This window comes from Phalacrocorax aristotelis, chromosome 30, assembly GCF_949628215.1.
Source record: "Phalacrocorax aristotelis chromosome 30, bGulAri2.1, whole genome shotgun sequence".
Classification (NCBI taxonomy): Eukaryota; Metazoa; Chordata; class Aves; order Suliformes; family Phalacrocoracidae; genus Phalacrocorax; species Phalacrocorax aristotelis.
The window spans coordinates 174015-200412 of record NC_134305.1 but is presented as its reverse complement, the minus strand read 5'-3'; the positions used below and the strand labels follow the sequence as shown (position 1 = coordinate 200412).

Here is a 26398-nt window from a genome sequence, read left to right as displayed (position 1 = left end):
GGGGAGTTAATGAGGGGGGTTCTGATATTGATTACGATAACGAACCTTGTGCCCCTGCCCCAGCAACACCGTTACCTGAGCCTAATCCCTATGAGGCTTGTGCAACCCTGAAATAAATCAGCAATGTCTCTCCCGAGTGTGTGATGATTGACTCACCGCACACCGGGCGACGGATCTGCTCTTTGGACGACATGGCTATATTGAAAGGCCAAACCATGAATACTCTATTGGGCACTAGGATGCCAAAGATTCAAACCTTGACAGTCTCTATAGACAAAACGCCAGCTGAGGCCTCGACTGTCTTTTTATTATGGGCTGCAGCTAAATTACCTAAAAGTAGCCAGGATTAAAGAAGAGACATCCCAGACCATCCGGCCTCGTGCCCAGCAATAACAGCTGGGGGAAGGGGGAAGCGGGGCACGTTCGGAGGGGTGGAGTTTGTCTGCCCAAGTCACCGTTAGGTGCGATGGAGCCCTGCTTCCCTGGGGATGGCTCAACGCCTGCCTGCTGATGGCACCCACCCGTGTCACCCTTCTGGTCCCAAGCAGGGTGTCCCCACCCATGTCACCCTCGGTCCCCACAGCCCCCACCCACCCCCCGCTGTGACACAGAGACCACCAGGTGCAGCTGAAGGTTCTTTACTCCCTTGAGAAGCCAACACTGTGGGGTGACACCCGCTGCCACCAGATGGGGGGGGTTGTTATATGACACCACAGGGGTGGGGGGCACCCTGGTGCCTTGCTCAGAGTGGGGTGGGATGGGATGGGGGGGACAGCTGAGGAGGTGCCCACCAGCAAGGGGACCCATGCATCCAGGGGGCTAGCGGGGGCTGGGGCCGGCTCAGAGCCCCCACCATGTCCTCAGGGCCCCCACTTAGACCTTCTTCCGATGCGGCCGTACCCTGGGGAAGAGCTGAGAGAGGGGGAGGGTGTCAGAGGGAGGGTGGCCCCCCATATTCCCCCCAGCCCCCAGAACCAAAAGCCATGGAGGGACCAGGGAGGCCATGAGAGCCGTCCTCAGGGCCATGGAGGGGCTGTGGGGGACCCTGGGTGCTGTGGGACACCCACACACGCAGTCATGGGTGCTGCAGGTGCCCCCCTGGGGCCCCGGGGTGGTGGCTATGGGTGCTGTGGCACCCTTCTGGGGCTGTGGGTGCTGCAGGTGCCCCCCTGGGGCTGTGGAGTGGCCATGGGTGCTGTGGGAGCCCCCTGGGGCTATACGTGCTGTGGCACCCTACCATTCATCCCAAAGTAGTTGCGGGGGATGTAGCCCTCATGGCCACGCACACTGTGGGACCCCCTGAGGGATGTGGCTGCTGTGGGTCCCCCTCAGGGCTGAGGATGCTATGGGTAACCCCCTGGGCCCGTAGGGTGGCTGTGTGCGCTGCGGGTCCCCCTTTGGGGCTGTGGGTGCTGTGGATACACCCTGGGGCTGTGGGGTGGCGGTGGGCTCTGTAGGGTCCCTCTGGGGCTGTGGGCACTGTGGCACCCCTCCACTCACCCCAAAGTAGTTGCGGGGGACGTAGCCCTCGTGGCCGTAGAGGGACCCCCACCACCAGTCGAGCTCCTCCTGGGGCTGGCGGCGCAGAACGGTGACGGGCTCGCCCTCGCGGAAGGACAGCTCATCCCCAAACTCGGCGCTGTAGTCCCACAGCGCGTACACCACCCCGCTGTTCAGCACCCCCATGCTCTGCTCCACCTCTGTGGGGATGGGGACATCAGCACCTTGGACCCCCCCCAAACACTGCCTGCAGCACTGCACCTCCAGCACCCTGTTGCCCTGAGCCCCCCCAGCACCCTGTAAGACCCCAGCACACCCAGGCACCCCCCTGCCCTGAACCCATACCCTTCCTGGTATCACTTCCCAGTATCTGTACCCCTTCCCAGTATCCATATCCCCCCATAACTGCCCCAAGCACCCACTCCCAGTACCTGTACACCCCTGATGCCCCCTCCCAGTATCTGTGCCACCCCAGTACCCCCTCCCCCCACCCAGATACCCAATACCCCTTCCAGTACCCACACCATCCCAGTACCCATAGTACCCTTACACCCCTTCGCAGTACACACCGTCCCAGTAGCCCCTTCCCAGTATTCGTATAACCCCCAGTCCCACCTCCCAGTACCCAAATAGCCCCTACTACTGCCTCCCAATACCCATATAACCCAATACCCCCTCCTAGTACCCATACCCCCTGGTATCCTCTCCCAGTACCCATAGCTTTCTTTCCAGTACCCGTACCACCCAGTACCCCTCCCAGTACTTGTATACTCCCAATACCCCCTCGCAGTACCCATACTTGCCCAGTACCCCTCCCTGTACCCATACCACCCCAGTACCCCTTCCCAGTACTTGTATATCTCCAACTCCCCATTCCAGCACCCCCTTGCTTGCACTACCCACACTTGCCCAGTATCCCCTCCCAGTACCTATATCCCCTCCACCCAGTGCACCTCCCAGTACCTATATCCCTCCTCCCAGTACCCATACCACCCCACTACCCCCTCCCAGTACCCATATCCCCTCAGTAACCCTACCTGCCCAGTCCCCCCTCCAAGTACCCATATCCCCGCCCTGTATCCGTATACCCCCAGTGCCCCCAGTGCCCCGGTACCAGTGAGGTAGTTGTAGCAGTCGGCGTAGCCCTCCCGGTACGGGTCGCACTTCTCCACAGCCAGGCTGCCATCGCTGGTGGTGGTGGCGAAGATGGCAGCGCCGTGGCGCACCAGGGCCACGCACACTCCCGTGTCGTTGCACGAGGCCGCGCAGTGCAGCGGCGTCCTGGCATCAGCAGGATGGGGGAAATTTGGGGGGCAGGTGGGGGGGGGGGGAGAGGATGAGCTCCCCTGGGACCCCCCCATGCCCACCCCTCTCCCTCAGTTATCGGGGGATCGGGATCCCCTGTCCCTCCCCAATCCCCGAGAGCTGTCAGGGGACTTTCGGGGTCCCCAGTCGGGGATAATCCCCTCAATAACCCCCACAAGGATTATTGGGGTCCTCGTCCCCAGCCACACCGGGCTCTTGGGGATAATGGGGGGCTCCGTCCCTGTCCCTGCCCACGCAGGGTTACTGGGGGGTTACTGGCATGACTGTCCCCCTCTGTCCCTGTCCCACTCTGTCCCCATCCCCCATTGCTCTGCAGGGTTACTGGGGTCCCCGTCCCTGTTCCCCGTGGCTGTGGGGGTCCTTGGGGTGCCTGTCCCCATTCCTCTCCATGTCTATGGGGTCCCCATCCCATGAGCCATAGCTGTGGGGTCCCCTGTTCCCCCATCCCCATGTCTGTGGGTCCCCATCCCATGAGCCGTGGCTGTGGGGTCCCCCATCCACCCACCCCCATGTCAGTGGGTCCCCGTCCCCATCCCACCAGCCGTGGCTGTCGGGGGAGTTGACATTGGCCCCACTGGCGATGAGGAAGTCAACGATGCCGTAGTTGGCGCCGCAGATGGCGTTGTGCAGCGCCGTGATGCCCTCGTCGTTGGGCTGGCTGGGGTCGTTCAGCTGGGGACATGCACACCTGTCCCAACACCGCCACCCTCTGCCAACCCCGCTGCCACCCCCAGCCCCTGCCACCCCTGAGCGCCAGGCACATTGCTCTCCCTGTCCCCCTGACCCCCACCTCCTTGTCCCCACTGTCCCACAGCCCTCATCACCCACTCCTCGTCCCTGACACCCTGTCCGGTCCCCCCCAGCCCTCGCCACCCCAGCCCTCGTCCCTGACCCCATCCCACCTCGGCCACCGCCTGCTGCACCACGTCCAGCTCCCCGGTCAGGGCCGCATCCAGCAGCAGCACCAGGGGGTTGAGGCGCACGTGGGCCCCGGGGCGCCTGCGGGGCGAGGAGGGGTCGCGCAGGGCCGAGCGCCGCTCCTGCAGCAGCCAGGGTGTCAGGGGGGCCATGGGACACCACCATGGCACCCCGTGCTCTACGGCGCCCAGGCTACCCTGGCGACACCTCCAGGGCCGCCGGCACTATACAGGACACCTCTCGGGGCACCCACTGCTCTACAGCACCCTGGGGACCCTGGCGACACCTCCCGGGGCACCCACTGCTACACAGCACCCTGGGGACCCTGGGGACACCTCCCGGGGCACCCACTGCTATACAGCACCCTGGGGACACCTCTCGGGGCACCCACTGCTACACAGCACCCTGGGGACCCTGGGGACACCTCCCGGGGCACCCACTGCTACACAGCACCCTGGGGACCTTGGGGACACCTCCTGGGACACCCACTGCTATAGAGCACCCTGGGGACCTTGAGACAGCTCCTGGGACACTGGCTTGCCCCACAGTGCACCCAGGGGACCCACAGGGCCACCTGCAGGGCACGTCTGCTGGCACCAGGCACTGCTCGCCATCTCTGGGGACACTGGGGGGCATCAGGCACCACCACGGAACAGCAACCACTGCCTGGCACCCCTGGGGACTCCAAGGGACTCTGGGGGACACTCCCTGGCACCCCGGGGGCTCCAAGGGACACTGGGCACCCCATGGACAGCAGACTCTTACCGGTGTGGGTGCGGGGCTGCTCGGGGACGGCGGTGGGGGGCTTTGGCGAGGCGGCCGGGCCTCAGGGACCACCGGAGTGGGTGGTGGCAGGTCGGGCGAGGCGGCAGCATCACCGGGGGCCGGGGCCTCGTCGCGGCGGGGCGGACGGTGCAGGAGGCGGGTGATGAGCTGCTGGTACTGGCGGGTGCGGGTGGGTGGCAGCACCGGCCCGGGGCTCTGCTCCATGGAGCCGCGGCGCTTGAGGGGCCGCGGCATCTCGGCCAGCACCCGCGCCACCTCCTCAAACTCGGGGACCCGCTGGGCCTCGGGGGGCAGCAGGGGCTGCAGCCGTGTGGGGCTCAGGGGCCGCTCCAGCCCCTCAGCCTCCCCACCCTGCAGCAGCCGCTCCAGCTCCGGCTCCCCCTCCGGTGGGACGGTCTCGGGGGGCACAGGACGCCCCGATCCTGCAAGGGGGCTGGGGTCAGGGCGCTCCAGTTCCTGAGCACCCCAACCACCCCCACCCCCCTGCCCTGGGTGGGTCAGCACACCCAAGTCCCACAGACCCACCCCAAACCCCCCCACATCTCAGCATGCTGCAGTCCCACTGCCCCCCCCACCCCAAAACTCCATACCCCTCATGCTGCAGCCCCCTGGTCCCCCCCAAACCAATGTCCTGAAGCCCGCTCGTGCCTCCCAGACCCCCCCCTCAAATAACCGCTATGTCTCCCCACCCCAGAGCCTCCACCCCACAGGCACCTCACCTTCACCCCCAGGCAGCGCCGGGGGTGCCTGGGGCAGCGCCGGGAGCTGGGGCTGCTTTTGGGGTGCACGGGGGCCGGCAGGGGGGACGAGGGGAAGTCCCCGAGAACCGCCGACCCCCTGCTCCCAAAAAGCATTTTGCAGCTTAAAGATCATGGAGAGGGGCAGGGGCTTGTGGCGGGGGGGTCGTCCACCCTGGGGGGGCACGGGGATGCGGGAGACGGGCTGCTGGGGGAAGTGCCAGCTGCGGGGCAGGGTGCCGGGTGCCGAGCGCCGAAAGGAGCCCTCCACCCGCCGCTCGCCCGCCAGCGGGGACACCTTGTAGTTACGGGGCAGCGTGGCGCTGTGCCCCCCGTAGGCACCGTCCTGGGGAGGGGGAGTGGGAAAAAAGGCGTCAGGGAGGGAACCGGCCCACCTGCCCGTCTACCCCGGCATCAGGCACCGGGCTGCGGGCCGGTGGCCGGACCCTCCCGCTGCCAGCGCTCACCTTGCCCTGCCCGCCGGCTCCGTCCAGGCTCGATTCCCTCCAGGGTGCCACCGCCAGCCCCAGGGACGGCCGCAGCCCCGGCTGCCCCTCACCGGTGCCTGGGACGGGGGGAGGGGGACAGGCCTCAGTGCCACGCTGGGGTCAGGGGGGACACAGCCCCCACCCCAAATGCACCCCAACACATGCCCATGCAGCGCGCACAGCCTCCAGCCCGGCAAGTTTGGACCCCCCTTCCCCAGAAGCCCTACACCCCCGCAAAAGCCCTAGACCCTTTCAGCACCCAAATCAACAGCCCCAACTCCCCACTGGTGCCCCCCGAGCCCCAGACCCCCACCTCAGCACCCAAAACAACAGCCTCAGACCCTCACAGGGTGCCCCCCAAGACCCCAGCAGCCCTGTCCCCCCCAGCCCACTGTGCCCCAACGAGAAGTCCCAGATCCTCCTGATCCACACCGCCCAGGTCCAACCTGCCCCTGGACACCCCGGCAGCCCCCCCAGTTGTCTCGGGGACCCCCGACCCCCACTGGAAGCTCTATCCTACCCCCCACAAAATGTCCCCCCCCAACCTTGCTGATTCCCCCAACTTACTGCAGATGGCAGCCCTGGCTTCCGCCAGCCCCCCATGTGCCCCCTCAGCCCCCCATGTGCCCCCCCCCCAGCCCCCCCCGCTCACGGTCATAGCCCCCCGAGCCAGGGGGTTTCTTCTCATAGGCCACGTCCAGGTCGGACTCGTTCCAACTCTTCTGCGGCCGCCGCTTGATCACGAGGTCATCTTGGAGGGGGGGGTACAGGGACAGGGTCTGAGGGGATCCCCCCAGCATGGCCCAGACACCCCCCCGCCCCCAGGCGATCAGTTTGGGGTACAGGGGACAGATAGGGTCACCCCGGAGGGGAGTGGGAGGACTTGGTGACAGGGATGTCCTGGGATGGTTTGGGGACACCCCAGAATGGGACAGAAGCACCCTGGGACAGCTTAGGGACACCCCAAATGGGGGATACCCCACGATGGGGTCACGCTGGGACAGGGGCACCCTGGGGTGGCGGGACAACCCATGACAAGGACATTGTAGGTTGGGATGGAGACACCCAGAGAATGGGGTCACCCTGGGATGGGGACAGGAGCACCCCAGAACAGGGACACACTGGGATGGGGACACCAGCCCCCTCCATCCCCACCCTATGGACTGTCCCCACCGTGTCCCCCCCTCCCGCCACAGCGGTGGCCTTACCCTGTGCCCGGAAGGTGACGGTGGGGCTGCTGACGGAGGGGTACAGCCCATGCATCTCGTAGGGTGGGGGCGCGGGGGGCCGGGGCGAGGGCGCCCGCTCAGGGAAGAACACGGACCCCTCGCCTGCTCGGGGGGACCCCCCAAGCCCCAGGAACTCATAGGGACGATGGGGGCGTGGGGAGGGGGCTCGGCCCCCTGGGCTGGGCAGCGCTAGCCCCTCGTAGGGCACTGACAGCACCTTGGGACGGGGCGAGGGGGCCCGCTCCTCCCCCGGCAGGTAATGGGGGGTCCGGGGGGAGCCAGGGCGCCCCAGCAGGTCCCCTGATAACTCAGGGTTCTCCGGTGCCAGGCTCCTCCGGCCAAGGGGCGAGCGGGTCCGGCTGGGGCTGTACGGCTCCTGCTGTGGTGGGGGGGAAGGCACCAGGAGAGCCGGGTTGGGGTTTGGGGGGAGCAATGGGGTGCCCCCCAAGTGTACCCCCCCCAACTCCCAGATCCTACCTTGGGGGGTCCGGGACCGTCAGTCCAGAGGGATTCGAGCTGCCGGGAGAGCTCGTCCACCTTGGCCACTGCTGTGTCCAGCTCCACCTGCTTCAGGTCCATGTGCTGCATGGCCAGGGCTGGGGGCGGGCATGGAAATGGGGGGGGGGAAGGGTGTGTCAGGCTGCTCCCCAAAGTGGGGTGTCCCCCCCCACACAGCCCCCCACTCACACTGGAAAGTGAGATCCAGCAGGTCCTGGGTGCTGCGCAGCCGCTCACTTGCCATCCTGCCACCTTGAGGGGGGGGAATGGGTGACCCAGGGTGGGGGGGCACACCCCCACATCTTTGGGGGGGGTGGCACCCCTCCATCCCCACCCCGCACACCCCAGTCCCCTGAGAACGCGGGGAGCAGGGACATGTTGCAGCCCGCTCTCGTCTCTCAGGGCTCATCATCATCATCATAATTACTAGTAATTAATCCATTGCAAGGAGCGGGCACCGCCCACCCCCCCGGTGCAGGGCCCTGATTGGGGGGTGCACCCCCCGCTAGGGCTGGAGTGGCGGCCCCCCCCTTTGTTTTGGGGTCACCCGGCATGGGGGACAGGCCCTCCTCCATCCTGCCCCCCCACAGAGAGTGGAGAGCCCCTGCCCCACCGTGGGTGCCCCAGTGCCTGCGGGGGCGGGGGATTTGGGGTGTCGGAGGGTCATCCTGTGCCCCCTCCCCGCGCCTGGGGACAGCAGAGGGGGTTTGGGGGACACGTGCCGCCCCCCCCCAAAACCTCTGCAGCCCCACCCAGGCCGCCCCACCCAGCCCTCGCCCCCGGGGAGACGGGGACAAGCTCCAGCTCGCCCCGGGTCGGGTGGCGAGACGGGAGGGGAGCTGGGGAAGAACCCAGGCGTCCGGGCACCCCAGGGTGCTCCCCAGCCCCCCCAGCACCCCGAAACTGACCCAGGCGTCCGGGCACCCCACGGTGCTCCCCAGCACCCCCAGCACCCCGAAACTGACCCAGGCGTCTGGGCACCCCAGGGCGCTCCCCAGCCCGCCCAGCACCCCGAAACTGACCCAGGCGTCCAGGCACCCCACGGTGCTCCCCAGCACCCCCAGCACCCCGAATCTGACCCAGGCACCCAAGAGTGCTCCCCAACACCCCCCCAGCACCCCAAATCGCGCCCAGGCACCCAAGGGTGCTCCCCAACCCCCCCCAGCACCCGAACCTGGACCCATCTGAGTGCCCAAAGCTGCTCCCCACACACAGACCACCCCAAATTGGACACAGGCACCCAAGGGGGCTCCCCAACTCCCCATGTCACACCCAGGCACCCAAGGGGGCTCCCCAACCACCCCCCCAGCACCTGGGCACCCAAGAGTGCCCTCCAACTCCCCCAGCACCCCAAACCGGACTCATCTGGGTGCCCAAAGTCGATCACACACAAAGCACCCCGAATCAGATCCAGGCACCCAAGGGGGCTCCCCAACCCACCACCAGCACCCCCAATCGCACCCAGACACCCAAGGGGGCTCCCCCCCACCCCTCAGCACCCCAGACTGGACGCCAGCATCCGGGCACCCAAGGGTGCTGCCCCAGCACCCCAAACTGCACCCAGGCGTTCCAGGGCGCTCCCCCAACTCCCCCCAGCACCCCAAAGGCAGCCCCAGGGCCCCGAGGCGGGGGTCGGTACCTGGCGGGGTGCAGCGGGGTGCCGGTCGGGGTGCCGGTGGCTGCCGGTGCCGGTGGGTGCCGGTGGCGCGCCCGCGTCCCCGCGGCCTCTACGCCCAATTCCAGAGCGCTGGGTCACGCGGGGGAGGGTGCGGAGCGGGAGGGGGGCCGCGCCCTGCGCCCCAGGGTGCCGGGGGTGGGGGGAGTCTCACGGGGGGGGGGGGGCGGGTCCCACGGGGAGGGTTCCCACGAGACGGGGCGGGGGGCAGATCTCACGGAGGAGCGGGTCCCACGGGGACAGAGTCCCACGAGACCGGGGGGCAGATCCCACGGGGGACCGGGTCCCGGGGTGGGTGGGAAGCAAATCCCACGGGGCGGGTCCCACGGGGCCAGGGCGGGTCCCATGTGGGGGATCCCACGAGAAGGGGGCAAAGCCCACGGTGGCGGGCGTCCCACGAGAAGGGCGCAGATTCCACGGGAGGGTCCCACTAGAAGGGGGCAGATCTCCAAATCTCACGGGTGGGGATCCCATGAAGGGGAGTGTGTCCCACGAGAGGGGGGCAGGTCCCACAGGAGGGTCCCACGAGAGGGGGGCCCCACGTTGGGGGGGGGGGTGTCCCACAAGAAGGGGCCGGACCCCACGGGATGGTGCCACGCAAGGGGGTGTGTCCCACAGGGGGGGAGGGGCAGACCCCACGGGAGGGTACCACGGGTGTGGCTTAGGCGGTGCGGAGTCCCGGGACTCCCCCCGCCCCCGGTACCTGCCGCGCCGGCGCCTCCCAGGCCCGCTCCCGCCCCCGTCCCGTCCCGTCCGGTCGGTCGGGCCGGTCCCGGTGCACGCCGGGAGCCGCAGCCCGGGTTTGCCCGCACCCCCCGCCCCCCGTATACCCGACACCCGGGTGCCCCGAGAACCCCCCGGCCCCCCCGTAACCCCCCGGTCGTGGTGAGGGTCTTTGCACCTTTAAACGCCGCCGCCGGCAGACCGCGTTTCGGCCACGCCCGCTTGGGGGCGGGGAGAGGGCGGGGTCTCGCTTTAGGACCCGCCCCCTCGCTCTTCCCGCCGCCGGATCGTACCAACTGCCCGGTGGGGATGGGGGGGTACCCCCGCGCTGAGCGGCTGAGTGAGCACGCCCTGGGCGGGGCTAGGGGCGGGGCTGGGGCGGGGGCACGCGGCGCACGCGGCGGCATGGAGGGTGAGCAGGGGGACATGGGGGGACATAGGGGGACATAGGGGGGCTGGAGAGCACATAGGGGACATGAGGGCGTGATATGGAGGGACACGGAGGGATCACATCGGACATGGGGGGACAGAGGGGTATGGGGTGACATGGGCGACACGAGGGGGTCACATGGGGAGACACGGAGGGGTCACATGGGGGGACAGAGGGGTATGGAGTGACATGGGGATACGGGGGGGTCACATGGGGGACGGGGGTACATAGCGGGGTATGGGGTGACGTGGGGGGGACACGGGGGACATTAAGGGTCACACCGGGGGACATGGACACGGGAGGACTCAGGAGTGACAGGGTGACATGGGGGACACGGGGTATGGGGGTGACATGGTGGATGGGGACACAGAGGGGGATGGGGGGGGTCACATGTGAGGGGCTGGAGAGGACATGGGAGACACGGGGGGACACAGGGGAATATGGGGGTGTCACATGGGGTCAGAGGAGTTGGGGTGGGTCAGGAGGCAAACAGGGGGGACACGGGGCTCGCAGCCCCCCCCAGCCCATGACCCGGCTGTCCCCAGGGCCAGTGCAGTTCCGGTGTCCCCCCGAGTTCGAGTTGGTGACCCCCTCCCCCCCTCCCGGCCTTTGTGGGGCGGCCCTGGGGGGTCCCAGCACGGAGCTCTGGCTCATCCGAGCCCCCACCGACTTCCACCCCGAGAGGTCAGCCTGGGGGGGGTGGTGACATCCGGAGGGGGGGGCACAGGGGGATGGCAGTGCCACCCAGGGGGGAGACAAAGTGGCAGTGAGGGTGGGAGGGGGTCAGCAGTGCTTTGGGCAGGGGGTGACAGGGCTGGTGCCATCAAGGGGGGGGTCACAGGTGACAGCACCAGTGGGGAGAAGCAGTGACAACTCGGGGGGGGGTCACAGTGTCATTGGGGTGGGCGTGGGGAGGTGGCAGGGCTCAGCTGGTGACATCAGGGTGGGCTCGGGGAGCTGGCAGCAGCCATGTCACCCCTTCTCACCGCCCCATCCCCATAGCCTGGAGGGCTGCAGGGTGCCGCTGGATGGCTGCGGGCAGCTCCAGGGCGACGGTGACGGCAACAAGCGGCTCTACAGGCTGCGGGGGGTCCTGGGGGGGGCCGGCAGTGCCCTTCTCCTGGCCCCTGACTCCCCCGCTGGCCCCCTGGCCTGCGCCCCTCCCCTCCGTGGCTGCCTCACCATCACCGAGAACTTCGGACCCCCGCCCGGCCTCCCAGTCACCATCCCCACACCTGACCCACCACCGCCAGCCAGGAGGAAGAAGAAAAAGAAGATGAAGGAGGCACCAGAGGCACCTGGGGTGTTGACCCCGGGGAAGGCAGTGCCCAGCGAGGGGGGGGAGTGTGGGCCAGGACCCCCCCCAGGTGTCAAGGTGGTCCCCGGGGAGCCAGAGGTGCCCAAGAAGAAGAAGAAGCACAAGCAGGAGCGGGCGGTGTGACCCCGGGTGCAACGGGGTGTCCCTGTATGTCCCCCCCATCCCTGTCCTCATCTCCCCCGACCATGGCCATGTCACTGAAAAACACCATTTATTATAAAAACAGAGGGTTTGGGGGCAGCCACTCATTTGGGGACCTTGAGGAAGGGCTCGTGCAGGACATCGAAGAGCCGCTTGGCCTGGGGAGGGGGACAAGGGGGGAGTGTGAGGGGGTCTGGGGGCGTGAGGGGACGTGTGCGTGTTCCCCCTTGTCCCCTCACTGCTCACCTTCTGGGGCCCAATGCCGGGGCAGAGGGACAGGTCCTCCCTGGAGGCGTTGACCACGGCCATGAGCGACTGCGGGACCAGAGAGAGGGTGAGGGGCTCAGGGAGGGGGTGGATGAGGGGCGGGGGGGGGGGGGGTGGGGGGGCGGGTGAGGGGCGGGGGGATGGATCCCCATCCCCCAGTGTGGGTGGCACGTCCCCACAGGTGACTCACCCCGAAGGTGGTGAGGAGGCTCAGCGCGTCCGTCTTGTTCACTGACTTGACACTGGTCAGGCAGTCAGTCATCTGGGGGGGATCAAAGGGGTCAGGGGACCTTCGGGGTCCCCAAAGTCCTGAAACTGGGGTGTGTGGGGGGGGGTGTACCTCACCCGGGAGAGAAAATCCTGCTCCACCCGCTCCTTCAGCAGGTCGGGCGGCTTCTGCTCGTAGGCCTTGTAGGTCTCCAGGTAGCGCCCAGCCTCCTCAGGGCTAGGGAGAGCAGAGGGAATGGGTGGGGGGCCCCCCGTGGGTGACAGCAGGGCCCCCCGCGGGTAACAGCGGCCCCTACCTCCAGGCCACCAGGAGGGTGCAGTCGGCCAGGATGCAGACCTTCGCCAGCTCCTTCAGCGCCTGGTGTGGGTCCTTCTGTGGCGGGGCAGAGCCGAGGGGGACAGAGGGGACAGGAGAGTGAGGGGACAGGGACAGAGTGACAAGGAGAGCAAGGGGACGGAGGAACAAGGAGAATGAGGGGACAGGGACAGAGGGACGAGGCTGTCGAGGGGACAGGGACGGAGGGGACAGAGGGACAGAGGGTCATGGATGGCGAGGGGACAGGGATGGAAGGGATGGAAGGGACGGAGGGGACGGAAGGACGAGGACAGCAAGGGGACGGGGACAGAGGGACAAGGACAGCGAGGGGACAGGGATGGAAGGGGGACAGAAGGGACGGAGGGCCAAGGATGGCGAAGGGACAGGGATGGAGGGAACGGAGGGATGAGGATGGCGAGGGGACGGGGACAGAGGGACAAGGATGGCGAGGGGACAGGGATGGAGGGGACAGAAGGGACAGGGAGCCTCTCACCACGTCGACCTGGAGCAGCAGCAGCTGCAGCCCGTAGCTCCTGCCTAGGTGCCGCAGGCGGTCGTGGATGTAGCTGGGGTTGAGATGGTGGTAGCGCAGGCTGGGGGGGGTGACAGTGGGGACAAGGTGACACCGAGGACAACCCCCCAGACCCCCCAGCATCCCCAGGAGCCCCGGCTCACCTCAGGAAGAGGGCACAGGTGCTCTGACCCAGCACATAGTCGGGGACGACGTCACCAAACTCCCAAGGGACATTGCGGACGAATTTCAGCACCGGGTTGCCGCGCTGGGGGTGGGGAGGGCGGCAGGTCAGGGGTCCCTAGGGTGGGGACAGTTCCCCCGGACCCCCTCCTTGTCCAGGGACGCCAGGTGACAGGCCCCTACCCCTGGCCTGGGACACCACGGCTGTTCCCTCCCATGTCCCAGGGGGCCAGAGCATGCCCTCCCGTGCCCCCAGACTATGGGAGACGGTCCCCCTGGGTCCCCAGATATTGGGGGATGGTCCCCTCCCACTCCCAGACTCCAGGGGATGGTCCCCCCCATGTCCCCAGGTATTGGGGGACAGTCCCCCCTGTCCCCAGGCTCCAGGGGATGGTCCCCCCTGTCCCCAGATATTGGGGGACAGTAATCCAGCTCCCCAGACTCCAGAAGACGGTTCCTCTGAGCACCCAGATATTGGGGGACAGTTGCCCCTGTCCCCAGGGGATGGTCCCCCCATCCCCAGATATTGGGGGACAGCCTCTTCCATCCCCAGACTCCAGGGGACGTTCCCCCCAGGCCCTCAGATATTGGGGGACAGTCCCCCTGGGTCCCCAGACTCTGCGGTATGGACCCCCATGTCCCTAGATATTGGGGGACAGTCCCCCCATCCTCAGATATTGGGGGACAGTCCCCCCTGTGTCCCCACGTATTGGAGAATGGCCCCCCCCATATCCCCAGGCTCCAGGAGATGGTCCCCATGTCCCCAAATATTGGGGGACAGTCCCCTTGGGCACCCAGATATAGGGGATCGGTCCCCCCGTATCTCCAGGTATCAGAGGTCAGTCCCCCCGGGAGGTCCCCGACCCTGCCGGCACTTCTCCCCCTCACCTGCCGCGGGCTCACGACGATGCTGCTGCTCTTGGCTCCCGGTTTGAGTACGGGCAGGGGCGGCTGGGGGGGCGGCTGGGGGGGCGGCGCATCCCTGGGCCCCCCCCCGCCCGGTGCTGCCCCCCCCGCGGGACCACCGCCAGCCCCGGCGGGAGGCGCGGGGTGTGCCCGGGCAGCGCTGGTGGAGGCTGGGATCGGTTCGGCGGGGCCGGGGCCGGCGGTGGCGGCGGCCGATTGTTGCACCACGTACTCGGCGTAGGAGCTGGGGCCCGGTGGCGGCGACGGGGGGGAGCCGGGGGGGTCCCCGGTGGGGGGCGCGGAGGGTTTGAAGAGCGACGGGACCTGGCGGAGGGGGTGAGCGGTGTCAGTGGGGCCTCCCACATACTTCCGAGCACCCCCCGGCCCCACATGAGGGTCCCGTGACTTCCCCCCCCGGTCACCCGCGGGCCCTGGCCCCGGCCTGCCCCTCCCGCCGGTACCGCGGGGTGGGCGGGCTCCTCCTGCCGCAGCGCGAAACGCCGCCGCTTCCCCGCCGGAGCTGGGACCGGGGCTCCGGCCGCCTCCATGAGCCGGGGCGCGGGTGGTAGGCCCGGGAGAGGGGTCAGAGGTCAGCGTTCCGGGGGGGGGCGCCGGGAGGGCTCCATACGGTGGAGGGGCGTGGCTGCGGCGAGGCGGCTGCGCCCGCCCACACTCCGCGCGGCGATTGGCTGTCGCTGTGTCAATCAAGAGGCGCGGCACCACCTTCCGATGGTGGCTGCGCATGCGTGTTGTTGAGATTCCCCCGACGCCCGGCCCGGGACCGCTCTGGTCGCTCCGGTCCTCCCGGCTCCATGGTGGTGGGCGGGGTTACGGCCGTGGGCCACGCCGCGAGGCGCGCGTGTTCCCGCGGGGCAACCCACCCGTGTGCGTGTCCCCAGCCCAGGTCGGGGGCGGGACAGCGGGGAGACCCCCGGGACACAGAGGGGGACCCTGGGGGACAGGGGCAGGACACGGGGACAGGATATGGGAGGGCTCTGGGGGACACTGGGGACCCACCCCGCCCCAAAAGCGGGGGGTTCCTGGCAGGGCAATGGGGATGCCATGGAGGGCGCAGGGGTCATGGGTGACGATCTCCCAGTGGGTGCACCAGCTGTGCTGGAGAAGGGCCCTGGTGTGCAGAGGGGCCGCCAGCAGCACCCCCAACTCCACAGCAGCTCCACCGTCACCCCCAGCTCCCAGCCAGGGTGGCCGTCACAGTGGCATTGTGGCAGGGGGCGGCAGGGGCTGGAGTAGGAGAAGCTGAGCTAGCTGCCGGGGCTCTGGGGGGCTCCCAGGGGCTGCGGGGAACAGGAGCAGGACAGTGAGCGAGGCCGGAGCCAGCAACGCGTGGTCAAGTGCGATGCTGGAGCAGGCTGGTACCGGAGCCACACGGTGCCAGAGGCACCCAGTGCCGAACCAGTCAGGTGCCAGGGCCACATGGTGCCGAACCAGTCTCGTGCTGGGCCACAGAGTGCTGGAGCAGCCCAGTGCTGGAGCTGCACAGTGCTCAACCAGCCTGGTGCCAGAGCCACACAGTGCCGGAGCTACACGGTGACGAACCAGCCTGGTACCGGAGCCCCACAGTGCCAGAGGCACACAGTGCTGAACCAGTGTGGTGCTGGGCCACACGGTGATGGAGCAGCCTGGTGCCAGAGCCACACGGTGCTCAGCCAGCCTGATGATGGAGGCACACGGTGCCAGAGCAACACAGTTCCAAACCAGCCCAGCGCTGGAGCCACACGGTGTCAGTGTCCCCCAAAGCCCCCCAAAATGTCCTTGTGCCCCCCCACTGTCCCCCATACCCCTAGATGTCCCGTTCCCCCCAAACCTGCCTGAGTCTGGCCCCGGTAACGGGCGGACGTTGGTGACCGAGCCCGATCCGGTAATGGGGTGCGGGGGCCCACCAATGGCGGGACAGTACTGGTGAGGGGGGAACCCCGAAATGGGCGGTCCCGCTTGGGTGGGCTTCGGTTTACAGCCGGCTCCGGTACCCGGCGCTCCGGTCCGGTTTGGGGGACTCCGGTACGGGATCAGGACCGGACTCCGGTACCGGCGGGGCTCCGGGCGCGGGTGTCGGTGGGCGGCGACAACAGCTGCCCCACCAACAGCTACCCAGGCCCCGCCCCCGGGGCGGGCGGCACCGACGGCCAATGGGCGCGGCCACGGCTCGGTGACGCGGTTACCGGCACCACGTGCAGCCGCGGGTGGATGGAGGTGGGAACGGGACCCTCGGGACAGCCCCCACCCCTCCCCGGTACCGGGACATGCCCCCAGACCCAGGATCCGCCCCCCTAGGACCGAGACCCCCCGCCCCGGTAAGCACCGGTACACAGGGGGAGGAACCCCCGGGGATATCCGCCCCCCCAAAACATCAGGAGGGACCACCCTTAGGCCCCCGACCGCCCCCATCAGCACCGGGAAGGACCGCGGGACGCCCCCCCCGGGAGCACGGCCCTGCCCTCAGCACCAAGAGAGAGCCCCCGGGAACTGTGACCCCCCCCATCACCACGGGGAGGGACATCCCGGACACCCCCCGCCCTCCCCAGGGAGAAAGGGGTGCCCCCCCCCACCACTGGAGGGGTTCAAGGTGCCTTCCTTTGGCTGCTCCAGCTGGGGAGGGGCCATACCCCCACCCCCAAAATGTGAGCTGGGGGGGGAGGGTACAGGCAAGGCGGGGGGGGGTCGGTTTGGGGGTTAAATCAGCTCTTTATGGAAGAGGCGACACCATGACACTGTCCTACACACCGGCACAATGGGATGGAGCGCACAACGGGGGGGGGGGAACGGGACGTGAAAGACAGCAGGGGTGGGGGGGGACACACACTGCTCCCTGGGGGGCCCAGCAGCCACCCCCCTACTCCCCAATGCCAGGGGGGAAAATGGGGAGGGGGGGCAAAAAACCACCTGGCACGGCCGCTTCCCCCATCCGGTGCCCAGCGAAGCCGCCGGGGTTGGTAAAAACCGAGCAAGGGGCGGGTGGGGTTGGTTAATCCTTCTTCTTGTCCTCTGGTGGTTTTTCCCTCTCTGGGGCGGTTGGGGGGACCCCAGCGGACAGCGTTGTGGGGGGCCTGCTGGGCAGGGGGGGGCGGGGGGAGACCTGGTCCTCCCCGCTGACACCGAATTCATTGACACGCGTGAGGTCCACCCGGTAGATCCAGCGTTGGTAGAGGTAAATGAAGAAGACTACGTCTGGAGGGGGAGGAAGGGAGGGGGAAAGATGAGTGGGGGTCAGAAGTGGAGGCCCCCCTCCCCAATCCTGGAGGTACAGGGGGCAACAGGGGGGTAAGAAGGGAGGGGACAGGGTCCAGTGTGGACCCAGGGGAGCCAGGAAGGATGCCCATGGAACCAGGACCACCCCCCATAAGACCAGGACCACACCCAGCCACACCAGGAGAGACCCCTGGGGTCTGGGACCCCTCCCATAAGAACCAGGAGGGACCCCCGGGGCGAGGGACCCCACCCAGAAGCACCAGGAGACAGCCCCGGGATCCAGGACCACCCCCAGAAGCATCAGGAGGGACCCCCAGGGACCAGGACTAGGAGGGACTGGGACAACCCCCCCTAATATCAGGAGGGAACCGTGGGGGACCATGACCACCCCCAGATGCATGAGGAGGGACCCCCAGGGACCGGGACCACCGCCATAACGCCAGGAGGGAGCCCCAGGCGTGCCCCCCGGGCCCCCCCTAGGCCATGCCGTGCCATACCATCCCGCAGGCAGCCTATCCTGTACATCATGGGCATCTTGATGACAAAAGCGAAGAGGTCATCAATGAAGGTGTTGAGGGCTTTGTAGGTCAACATCCGCCAGGGCAGGTGGGCGACTGACTTCAGCTTGTAGTTGATGAAGAGTTGGGGGGTCATGGTGATGAAGCCTGGGGGAGGGGAGTGCTCCTCGTTAGCATAACAAAGCCCTGCTGGAACCAGCAAGACCCCCACCCCAGTACCAGAAACGGGAGCCCCAGGGAGAATGGGAAGGACCCCCAGAGGAATAGCCACACCCCAGGGTCCAACCCACCACCCTCCCTCCTCTTCCTCGCACTAGGGGGATCTTTGGCATCTCCTGGCAAGTGCGGCACTTACCAAAGGTCAGGAGGAAGCCGTAGAGCATGCTCAGCACCCACGAGTACCAGCCCTTGTGCTCCAGGTAGAGCAGGCTGTACACGGCGTAACAGCCCAGCAAAGGGAAGAGAATCCATGAGAGGTAGCGGAAAGCCATCTGGGGAGGCAGCGACACCCAAAAAAAGTCAGCTGTGAATGTGCTGGAACCCCCAGCCCAGCACCTCCCCAGCTCCTGAGCCTCGGAACAAGGAGGGGTGGGCTGGGTTTCACCGCCTGCTCCGCCCCAGCTCAGTCCCAGGGGGAAACTGGGGAAAGCGAAGCGAGGAGATGCACGGCAAGATGCAGCGGCCAGCCAGAACCAGGCTCGGCAGCACCACGCTGTCTCTGGCACTCGCCCACCCAACTCACGTCATCGTACACCTTCGTGGAAGACTCGATGTAGGTCGATTTGTCTTTGAAGGTTACGCGGGGAAACACTCCTGCCACCTTGTTCTCACGGTCCAGCTGCCAAAGGAGAGGGGAAAAGCGTCACCGAGGAGGACTGGGGACACCACCAGCCCCCACCGCACCCACGCCGCTGCTTACCCGGACATCCATGACCTTTGTGATCTTCCAGAGATCAATGAGGAGCCCGATGAAGACGCTGACCTGCACCACGAAGTTGGTTTCATTATCCAAAATGTAGAGGAGGACGACGAGGGACTGGAAGACGCCGAAGAAGACTGAGCGAACGGAGAGCCCCTCCAGAGATTGCCGGCTGTTCCAGAACTGGATGTCTGTCGGGAAGGGCCCCAAGCCGTCACCCCACCGGTGTTGGGGATTTCCCTTCACCGGAGGCTACCACGGCCTTCCCCCCCACGGAAGGAGCGAGGGGAGCAGGTGGTGCAATCGCCGGAGCCGAGCAGATGCTGCATAGCACCGTCTGGCAGCAGCGCAGGCGATGAGGACCCAGAAAAACCACACGTTTCCGGCTTTCTGCCCTCAAAGTCAGCATCCGGATCCTCGGCCGCGCTCCTCTGTGCCGCAGGGCCCTCAATGTGCACCACGGCAGCCGCAGCCTGCCCAGGACGCGGTTGGATTTGGCTACAGCTGCTGAAGACGTTTCAGCCAGGGAGAGGAGGGCTCGCGGCAGCACACAGATGTCTGCTCCGCCACCGCCACGGGGACAGGACGAGGTGAAAGCAGGAGCGGGGTTTTTTTAGGCCATGCCACCGCCTTCGCATCCTTCCCCTCTCCACAGATCCCCGAGGTCCCGCCGCAGCGCTCACCGTTTTTAAAGGCCAAGAACTCAAAGATGCTGTGCACGATGGAGACGATGATGGTCAGCGCCAGCAGGTAGGGGTTTGTCTCCAGGAGAGCAACCTGAAACAAGCATCAAAAACCCCTGCAAGGCTCTGTCTTGGTGCTCAACGCCCCAGCACGCCAGGGCGAACAGGGAGGGTCCAGGGGGATTCACGTCGTCACAGGGCACTGAGGAGGACGAGGGGTTTACTTGCTCTCGTTATGGTCTCCAAGCTCCCTTCCCCCTGCATAGGCAGCAGGCAGGTGCCCACGCAGCCCGCCCTCTTTGCATTGCAAAGGTAATTAATAAGGAGCAATCACAGCTAACGGGCATCGAACACTCTTCCCCCGAAGCTAGGGGAAGACGTGGACGCAGTGGAAGGAGCTGCTATGAAAAGAGGGAGGTTCCAATCTACGGGAGCAAGCAGGAGCACCGCAGCCAGGAGGAGGGAGGCCAGCGATTGACTCTCACCTTCACTGAGTCCTGCTCCTCGTCCGACTGTTCGTAAAGGTCTTCACCCAGGAAATTCCAGGGGGATTTGGTGCTCTGGGCAGCGTAGAGTTGCCAGCGCCACAGGGAGAGCGGGCAGAAGGAGAGGCGGAAGGGCAGGCGCTGCAGGGTCTCGTTGATGGGGAAGTAGTCCTTCTGCAGGTTCCAGTAGTCATTGAAGTAGAGGATGGGGTAGTAGTCACCACTGATGGCATCGAACTTCACATCTGGAGCCGGGGGAAAGAGCAGAGGGAGGGCTGAGCAGGTGACGGGGAGCCACGAGAGCCATCGTCATCGCCCTTGGCAGCCACCTGGGAGAGGCCATGAGGCTGCTGAGCTCCGGTATGACCTCCCGGAGAGGTGGGGGCATCACGCTGACAACAGAGAATCATCAGATGTCCTGAGTTGGGAGGGACCCGAAAGGACCATCGAGTCCAACTCCCGTCCCTGCACAGGACACCCCAAATTCACACCGTGTCTCTGAGGGCCGTGTCCAAGCGCTTCTGGAATATCGCCAGGCTGGTGCCGTGATGCCTCCCTGGGGAGCCTGTGCCAGGGCTCCACCACCCTCTGGGGGAAGAACCTTCCCCTAATGCCCAGCCTAACCCTCCCCTGGCACATCTCCCTGCCATTCCCTCAGGCCCTGGCGTTGGTCACCAGAGAGCAGAGACCAGCCCCGCTCCTCCTCCTCCCCTCAGGAGGGAGCTGCAGAGCGCCATGAGGCTGCCCTCGGCCTCCTCTGCTCCAGCTGAACAAACCCAGGGACTTCAGCCGCCCCCTGTACGGTTTCCCCTCTAAACCCTTCCCCAACTTCATTGCCCTTCTCTGGACGCTCTCAAGGAGCTTTATATCCTTTATATCATTTATATCCAGCGCTCGGGGTGAGGCCACCCCAGCGCGGGGCAGAGCGGGACAATCCCCCCCCTCGCCCGGCTGCGATGCAGGGCTCGATGCCCCCCGGGGCACGGCTGGCCCTCAGGGCTGCCAGGGCACGCTGGGGGCTCGTGTTCAACTTGCCATGGACCAGAGCCCCCAGGTCCCTCCCCGCAGAGCTGCTCCCCAGCCTCTTGTTCCCCAGGCTGCCTGTACAGCCAGGGGTGACAAGCCCCAGCGCTTGTCCTTGTTAAACTCCACATGACTGGTGATTGCCCAGCTCTCCAGATCTCTCTACAGGGCCTCTCTGCCCTCCAGAGCACCAACAGCTCCTCCTTGGAAGAGAATTATTGGAGAAACACAGCCCCGTTCCCCACAGGAGCCCGAGCACATCCTCCGAGGAGAGGGGACAGCAGGGCCAGCCCTAGAAAGCCACCCTTGGAACAGGGGGGTCCCCGGCACGCCCCAGCCCTTACACTGGTCCAGGGGGGGTGGCACGCTGCCCTTCACCCAGGGCGTGTGGTCGTCCACCATGTTGATGGTCAAATTGGGGTGCCAGTGCGAGATGACCTCCACAGGACCGTAGTCTTCTGCCCTCTGCAATGAGAATATGAACAATGAGAATATGAACCGCCTCCATCACCGGCATGGCGGCTGGCATCCCTCCGTCTCGCCCAGTGTTAACCCACTGCCGTCCACCCATAAATAAAGCAGCAGAAGGGGGAGCAGGAAGGGGCAGAGCCAACCCTCCCATCCCAGAAACGCTACAAAGAAATCATCATCCTCCTCCTCCTTCCTCACTGCAGAGCAGGAGGGACGTGCCCCAGGCAGGAGGGGAAATCCACTGTGGTGCTTCCTGATGGATTTGCAACTAGAGGAAGGCACAGGAATATTTAGGAGTTTGGCCAACAGAGCAAAAATAAACCCTGCAAAAGGAAGAGCCGGTTACCTTGATCATTTCGGGGTCTGCCTCTGTCTCACCCGTCAGGAGGTTCTTAGTTTTCTGGAACCGTCGGCGCTTGTATTTATTGATCACTAGTAGAAAAGAGGAGAGGTGAGCGTTTCCACCTCTGCACAAGAAGGTAGAGAAGGAAATCTAAGGAGGTTATGGCCTGCCCAGATAGGCATGAGCTGATCGGAGAAGGCTGTTTCCCTCACGTCACCCCCCAGAACTAATTAATCTGGACTGTCTCACAGATCTTCCAGTTATCAAAGGGAAAGGCTGTAGAGTTTGGGGACAAGGAATCAGATTAACAGCCAAACCTTTGGGATAATCGCATCACTGTTGGAGGAAAACACCTGAGCTGAAGCATCCGGATCTTCCTGTCCTGCAGGAGGACCTGAACGTGGCGATTCCTTCCTTTTCTCAACACTGACATGGTTCCACACCCACCCCATACAGGTAGGGACCCTCCCTCCCACGTAACATGGGTGGAAACGAACAGCTCACAGAGATTTAAAGATATTTTTCCTTCGTAGGTTCACAAAAAAAAAAATTCCAAGTGTGGAAAACATCCAGCTCGTGCAGCAGCCGAGCCAGCACCCTGGAGGCCACGGGGAGTGAGATATTTGCCCTTATTTTCCCCTCCAGGCACCTGCCTTCGCTGAGGCAAAGTCAGAGCTCAGCCTGACTCCTTCAGGCTCCCATTTTGGCAGGGGGATTGGGGTGCCCCTTTCCCCAGCACCAGCCCGGGGGCCACCATGCACTGCCCTCCTGCCCCAGGCCGTACTTCGTGATGTGTGGACCGTGGCGAGGCGCCTGTAGAGGTTTTTCTGCCTGGGGTCGGGGTGGAAGCCGCTCTTTGTGAAGTACACGTGGATGTAGATGGAGCCGTTCTGCTGGACGCTCTGAAATCACACCCCAACAGGGCGGTTACGAGTCGGACGCGGTCAGAGCACGGCTGTGATCTCCCAGCCGCCGTCACCAACTTGGTGCCCACGTTCGTGCAGCACCCAGTGCCGACGCCAACCATCCTCCCGCAGCCATCGACCCCGTATGAAACCAAAGTGTGAAGACGCAGCCGCTCCCTCTTGTCATCCGGAGGGCAGCATGCCTACGGCTCACGTCCTGCAATGGAGCAGACTGCTGCTGCCGTGGGGCTCAGGGCAAACCTGAAGCCTTTAATGATGGCTTTGAGCCCTGTCACCTCCACAGCACACCCAGAAGAGACAACAGCCCACTCCACACGGTCTCATCCACCATCCGAAGTGAATGGGATATAGATAAAGGTGACGCAGGGATGCCCTACAGCAGCCAACGCTGCTCCGCACCTCAGCTCCGCTCAGAGCTCCCAGGTCAGCTTTGAGCACAATCCTAGCAATCCCCACCAGCCCCTCGACGATCACCCACCTGGCCTCGAACCTCCCAGAAAAGAGCACCCACCTGCGAAATGTTGACTTCCCTGTAGTGTTCATAGCACCCATCAGCGTTCTCGCCACTGGTCCAGTCCCCGTAGACAAGATCCCGCTTCTGCCAGAACAGCGCCGAGCTCACGTTGAAGTCCGTAAAGTGCTCGTGCTCAGAGATATAAACATAGAGGTCCTGCAGAGAGAGGAGGATGTCGGCTGCTGGTGGACGACTCAGCCTGACGGCAAGACATCGGTGCCCAAGTCACTCCCGCTCCACTCTAAGGCGCCACAGCATCCCCTCCCAAACCAGCTTGGCACTCCGGTGAGCCCAAGAAATAAGTCTTGGCCGACGCCGTGCCGCCAGGATGCTGCAGCCACGAGCAGAGCTCTGATTTTAGCTCCGCTAGATTTAAGATCTAGCTCAGAGCTAGAGCGGCAGGGTCCAGCCATGGAGCCACCACGCAGTCACCAGGGACGGGATGGCGCGGCTCGTGCCGACATTACCATTAAAGTGTCCTTGGGGAAGAGGTTTCGGCTCGGGGCTCGGGGCGTCCCACCCGCGCTGTTCTGCTCCTGCGGCGCCGTCCCGCGGCGGAACCAGCTGCTGATGGCCCAGATGATGAAGATCCTGTGGGAGGAAGGAGGGAGAAGCCACTCAGGTGTTTTAGCCACCCTCCCTGGCTGAATCGGACACCAACAAACCCCCGCCATTCCCTGGGACAGGGAGGAGAGAAATCATTAGTGCTGGACAGATGAGTCTGCATTTCAAAACTCGCCTTCTGTCACAGTGGGCATTTGCTCTCGGGCGAGAGGCGCTGGCCAGAGCAAACTGGTTCTGGGCCAGTTCAGACCCAGCGCCAGGCACGGTGGGAGCATGCCGAAAGCTAGCAAAGGTGCCGGGAGCTCACCTCAAGGACACAGGGAGAAAGTCACACTCTGAGGTACCCCGGAGGAGGCTGCTAACGGGTGTGCAAGGCACCCCCAGCACAGGATGGGGACACCGGAGGGTCCCCGGATCCTGGCAGACACCCCGAGTCACGCATGCGAGGCACTCGGCCCTCCATAGGCAAATTGATGCCGAACCAAGGGGTCGCCAAAGCCACAGGACAAAGCTGGCACCCACCCACATGTGGTAGAAGTGACAGGGTTGCCCAAAAAGTGAGGGGCAGACCCCAGCGTGCTCCCAGCCACGCAGAGACCTTCCAGTGGAGCCCAGAGCAGGCCCCCCCAGCTTGCTTGTCACCTCCAAACCCGCAGCCACAACAGTTCCTGACCTTCGGCACGTGGCTGCTATTGCTCTCCAAAGCTCCCCGGGCGGCTCCCAGCACAGAGACTGGGACAGGTCCTTCCTGCACACTCTTCGCAGCCCACTGCGAGCTGAGCCAGGGAGCAGCGTTTGAGCACATTAAAAGAAATCAAGCCTTTTTTCCCTATTTTAGAAGGTTTTTGGGAGTATGTCCAAAGGTGCGAGGGCATCCAGATGTTTTTTCTTGTGGGTGAAGCGTGAAGAGCCTTTCATATGCGTACCAGGTGCTGCTAAATCAGACTTCCCCCTCCTGGCCTGCAAACGGAGCGAGTGGTTTACAAGCTGGGGAACAGTGGGCAGCGCCAGCAACTGAGCAGTGGCTTCCAGGACCAAGCAATGGCCATGGCTGTGTTTCTGTCCCATGGGCAGAAAACTCCTGCAACCCCAAGATAAGTTGGGATTTAGTTCAGGGTAAGTCTTTGTTAGGCTGAGCCGCAGCATTTTGGAAAGCGCGAGAGCCCAAACGAGTTTCCCCATGCGCTCCTGGCTACGCAGTTATAAATTTGACTGTTGCTAGTCATAAATCCATGGCCCAGGACTTTGCTGTTGGCTCAGGAAAGACTCAGAAAAGTATTTCTTTTTCAGAAGGTTTTGGGAAGCCAACCATCACGCTTTGCCCGTGGACGTCACCCGCTCAGAATCCAGCGACACGTCCACCCGTGGGCATGAGTTTTCTCTCATGCCTCCTCCGCCAGCCGACTACGACGGGTAGAATATTTCTGAGGGGACGGCTCCATTGGTGATGAGATGACGGAGCTCTCTTCCCCCCGGCTTCGCCAGCCAGGACACCAGATCTGCTGGGGGAGACGGCACTTTGGGAATAAACAAACCTGCCCTCAGTGGGACGGAAAGGAAGAGAAGCGGAGCAGGAAGGCAGTTCACAGATCCCGGGAGGAATCACGGGTTCTAGGAGGGGATTCACAACTCATTCAGCAGCACCGATATGAGAACTGAGTCCTGCCAGCTGTGGTGTCGGCCTCCTCTCCGCAACACAGGCGAGGCCAGGAACATCCAAAAGCACATCATCGGCTCCAGGCGTGCCAGCGAAAACGTCCCGACCTTCTCCTTCCCAGCGGGAGAGGGATTGCCTCCTCACAGAAGCGGGAGCCACTCCGGGCAGGGGCTCGGCACTGCGCTGGGAGTTATCTGTGGACTTTGGATCCCCCCCGCGGCAAGGTGCGGGGAGCGCCAGCGGCTCCTTGGAGGAGCCTGGGAAGCATTGGCTGCTCCTGCCCAGCATGAGCCAGACCTCGGGCCTTCCAGGGGAAAACCAGGAAGGGGCTCAACAGCCCAAAGCTCAGGAAAAAACACTGGGAGAGGCAGGGCGACACAGCCCTATGGGGTACCCTCCTCCCACCACGGCCCCCCAAGACACGGGGACAGTCCTCCCATGCCCTGGTGACCCCACTAAGCTCCCGGGATGAGGGGGAATGAGCCCACCGCCTGCTCCAGGACCCCACTGTACCCCCGGTATCAGTTCCCTGGTCCCACAACGGGCCAAGGTACAGCCCCAGTGTCCCCAGTATGCCCCGGTGTCAGTTCCCTGGTCCCACAACGGGCCAGGGCACAGTCCCAGTGACCCCGTTCTGCTGCCGGGACTGGGAGGAAGGAGCCCCCCCGCCCGCTCCGGCGCCCCGCTATACCCCCGTGTCGGTTCCCCGGTCCCACACGAGCCAGGGCAGAGCCCCGGTGACACAGCGGGAGGGACGGTGGGCCGGTAACACCGGGCGGGAGCTCACCTGAAGAGGACGCCTTTAATGACCTGCCAAGCATTAGGCGCCGGTTGCTGCCGCTGCGTCTCGGCCGCCACCTCACCGCCACCGGCGCTCCCGTTACTGGTTACCTACGGGGAGAAGA

At 65.3% G+C, this 26398-nt stretch overlaps 4 protein-coding genes across 6 annotated transcripts; 1 reads left to right on the top strand and 3 right to left on the bottom strand.

The window, feature by feature from the left end:
• Nucleotides 1-286: 286 nt before the first annotated feature.
• PPP1R13L (protein phosphatase 1 regulatory subunit 13 like) lies at nt 287-10142 on the bottom strand. Of its 3 annotated transcripts, none has more exons than XM_075076365.1 (14): nt 10059-10142; nt 9122-9209; nt 7672-7734; nt 7462-7580; nt 6964-7363; nt 6408-6506; nt 5735-5832; nt 5250-5613; nt 4510-4952; nt 3729-3866; nt 3365-3498; nt 2615-2781; nt 1501-1700; nt 287-912 (listed from the first exon to the last, which is right to left on the bottom strand). In XM_075076365.1, the coding sequence occupies exons 3-14, from the start codon at nt 7724-7726 to the stop codon at nt 874-876; spliced, it is 2256 nt and encodes a 751-aa protein (XP_074932466.1). In that variant the 5' UTR covers nt 7727-7734; nt 9122-9209; nt 10059-10142; the 3' UTR covers nt 287-873. The 3 variants fall into 3 exon arrangements, with proteins under 3 accessions (XP_074932466.1, XP_074932467.1, XP_074932468.1); XM_075076366.1 differs by having other exon boundaries at nt 6964-7360; XM_075076367.1 differs by lacking the exon at nt 9122-9209 and having other exon boundaries at nt 10059-10085.
• Nucleotides 10143-10250: 108 nt separating this feature from the next.
• Nucleotides 10251-11853, top strand: POLR1G (RNA polymerase I subunit G). Its single transcript, XM_075076369.1, has 3 exons — nt 10251-10292; nt 10856-10994; nt 11313-11853. Exons 1-3 carry the CDS (start codon nt 10286-10288, stop codon nt 11749-11751), a joined length of 585 nt encoding a protein of 194 aa, XP_074932470.1. The 5' UTR covers nt 10251-10285; the 3' UTR covers nt 11752-11853.
• ERCC1 (ERCC excision repair 1, endonuclease non-catalytic subunit) lies at nt 11823-14825 on the bottom strand. Its single transcript, XM_075076368.1, has 9 exons — nt 14642-14825; nt 14163-14504; nt 13256-13359; nt 13074-13173; nt 12561-12637; nt 12382-12481; nt 12227-12298; nt 12016-12084; nt 11823-11927 (listed from the first exon to the last, which is right to left on the bottom strand). The coding sequence occupies exons 1-9, from the start codon at nt 14726-14728 to the stop codon at nt 11874-11876; spliced, it is 1005 nt and encodes a 334-aa protein (XP_074932469.1). The 5' UTR covers nt 14729-14825; the 3' UTR covers nt 11823-11873.
• Nucleotides 14826-16866: 2041 nt separating this feature from the next.
• Nucleotides 16867-26397, bottom strand: CLPTM1 (CLPTM1 regulator of GABA type A receptor forward trafficking). The gene is made up of 13 exons (XM_075076374.1): nt 26281-26397; nt 23740-23863; nt 23270-23428; nt 22617-22734; nt 21836-21921; nt 21363-21483; nt 19996-20240; nt 19511-19604; nt 18828-19018; nt 18651-18746; nt 18264-18399; nt 17888-18055; nt 16867-17369 (listed from the first exon to the last, which is right to left on the bottom strand). Exons 2-13 carry the CDS (start codon nt 23740-23742, stop codon nt 17167-17169), a joined length of 1620 nt encoding a protein of 539 aa, XP_074932475.1. The 5' UTR covers nt 23743-23863; nt 26281-26397; the 3' UTR covers nt 16867-17166.
• Between the last annotated feature and the right edge of the window lies 1 nt (nt 26398).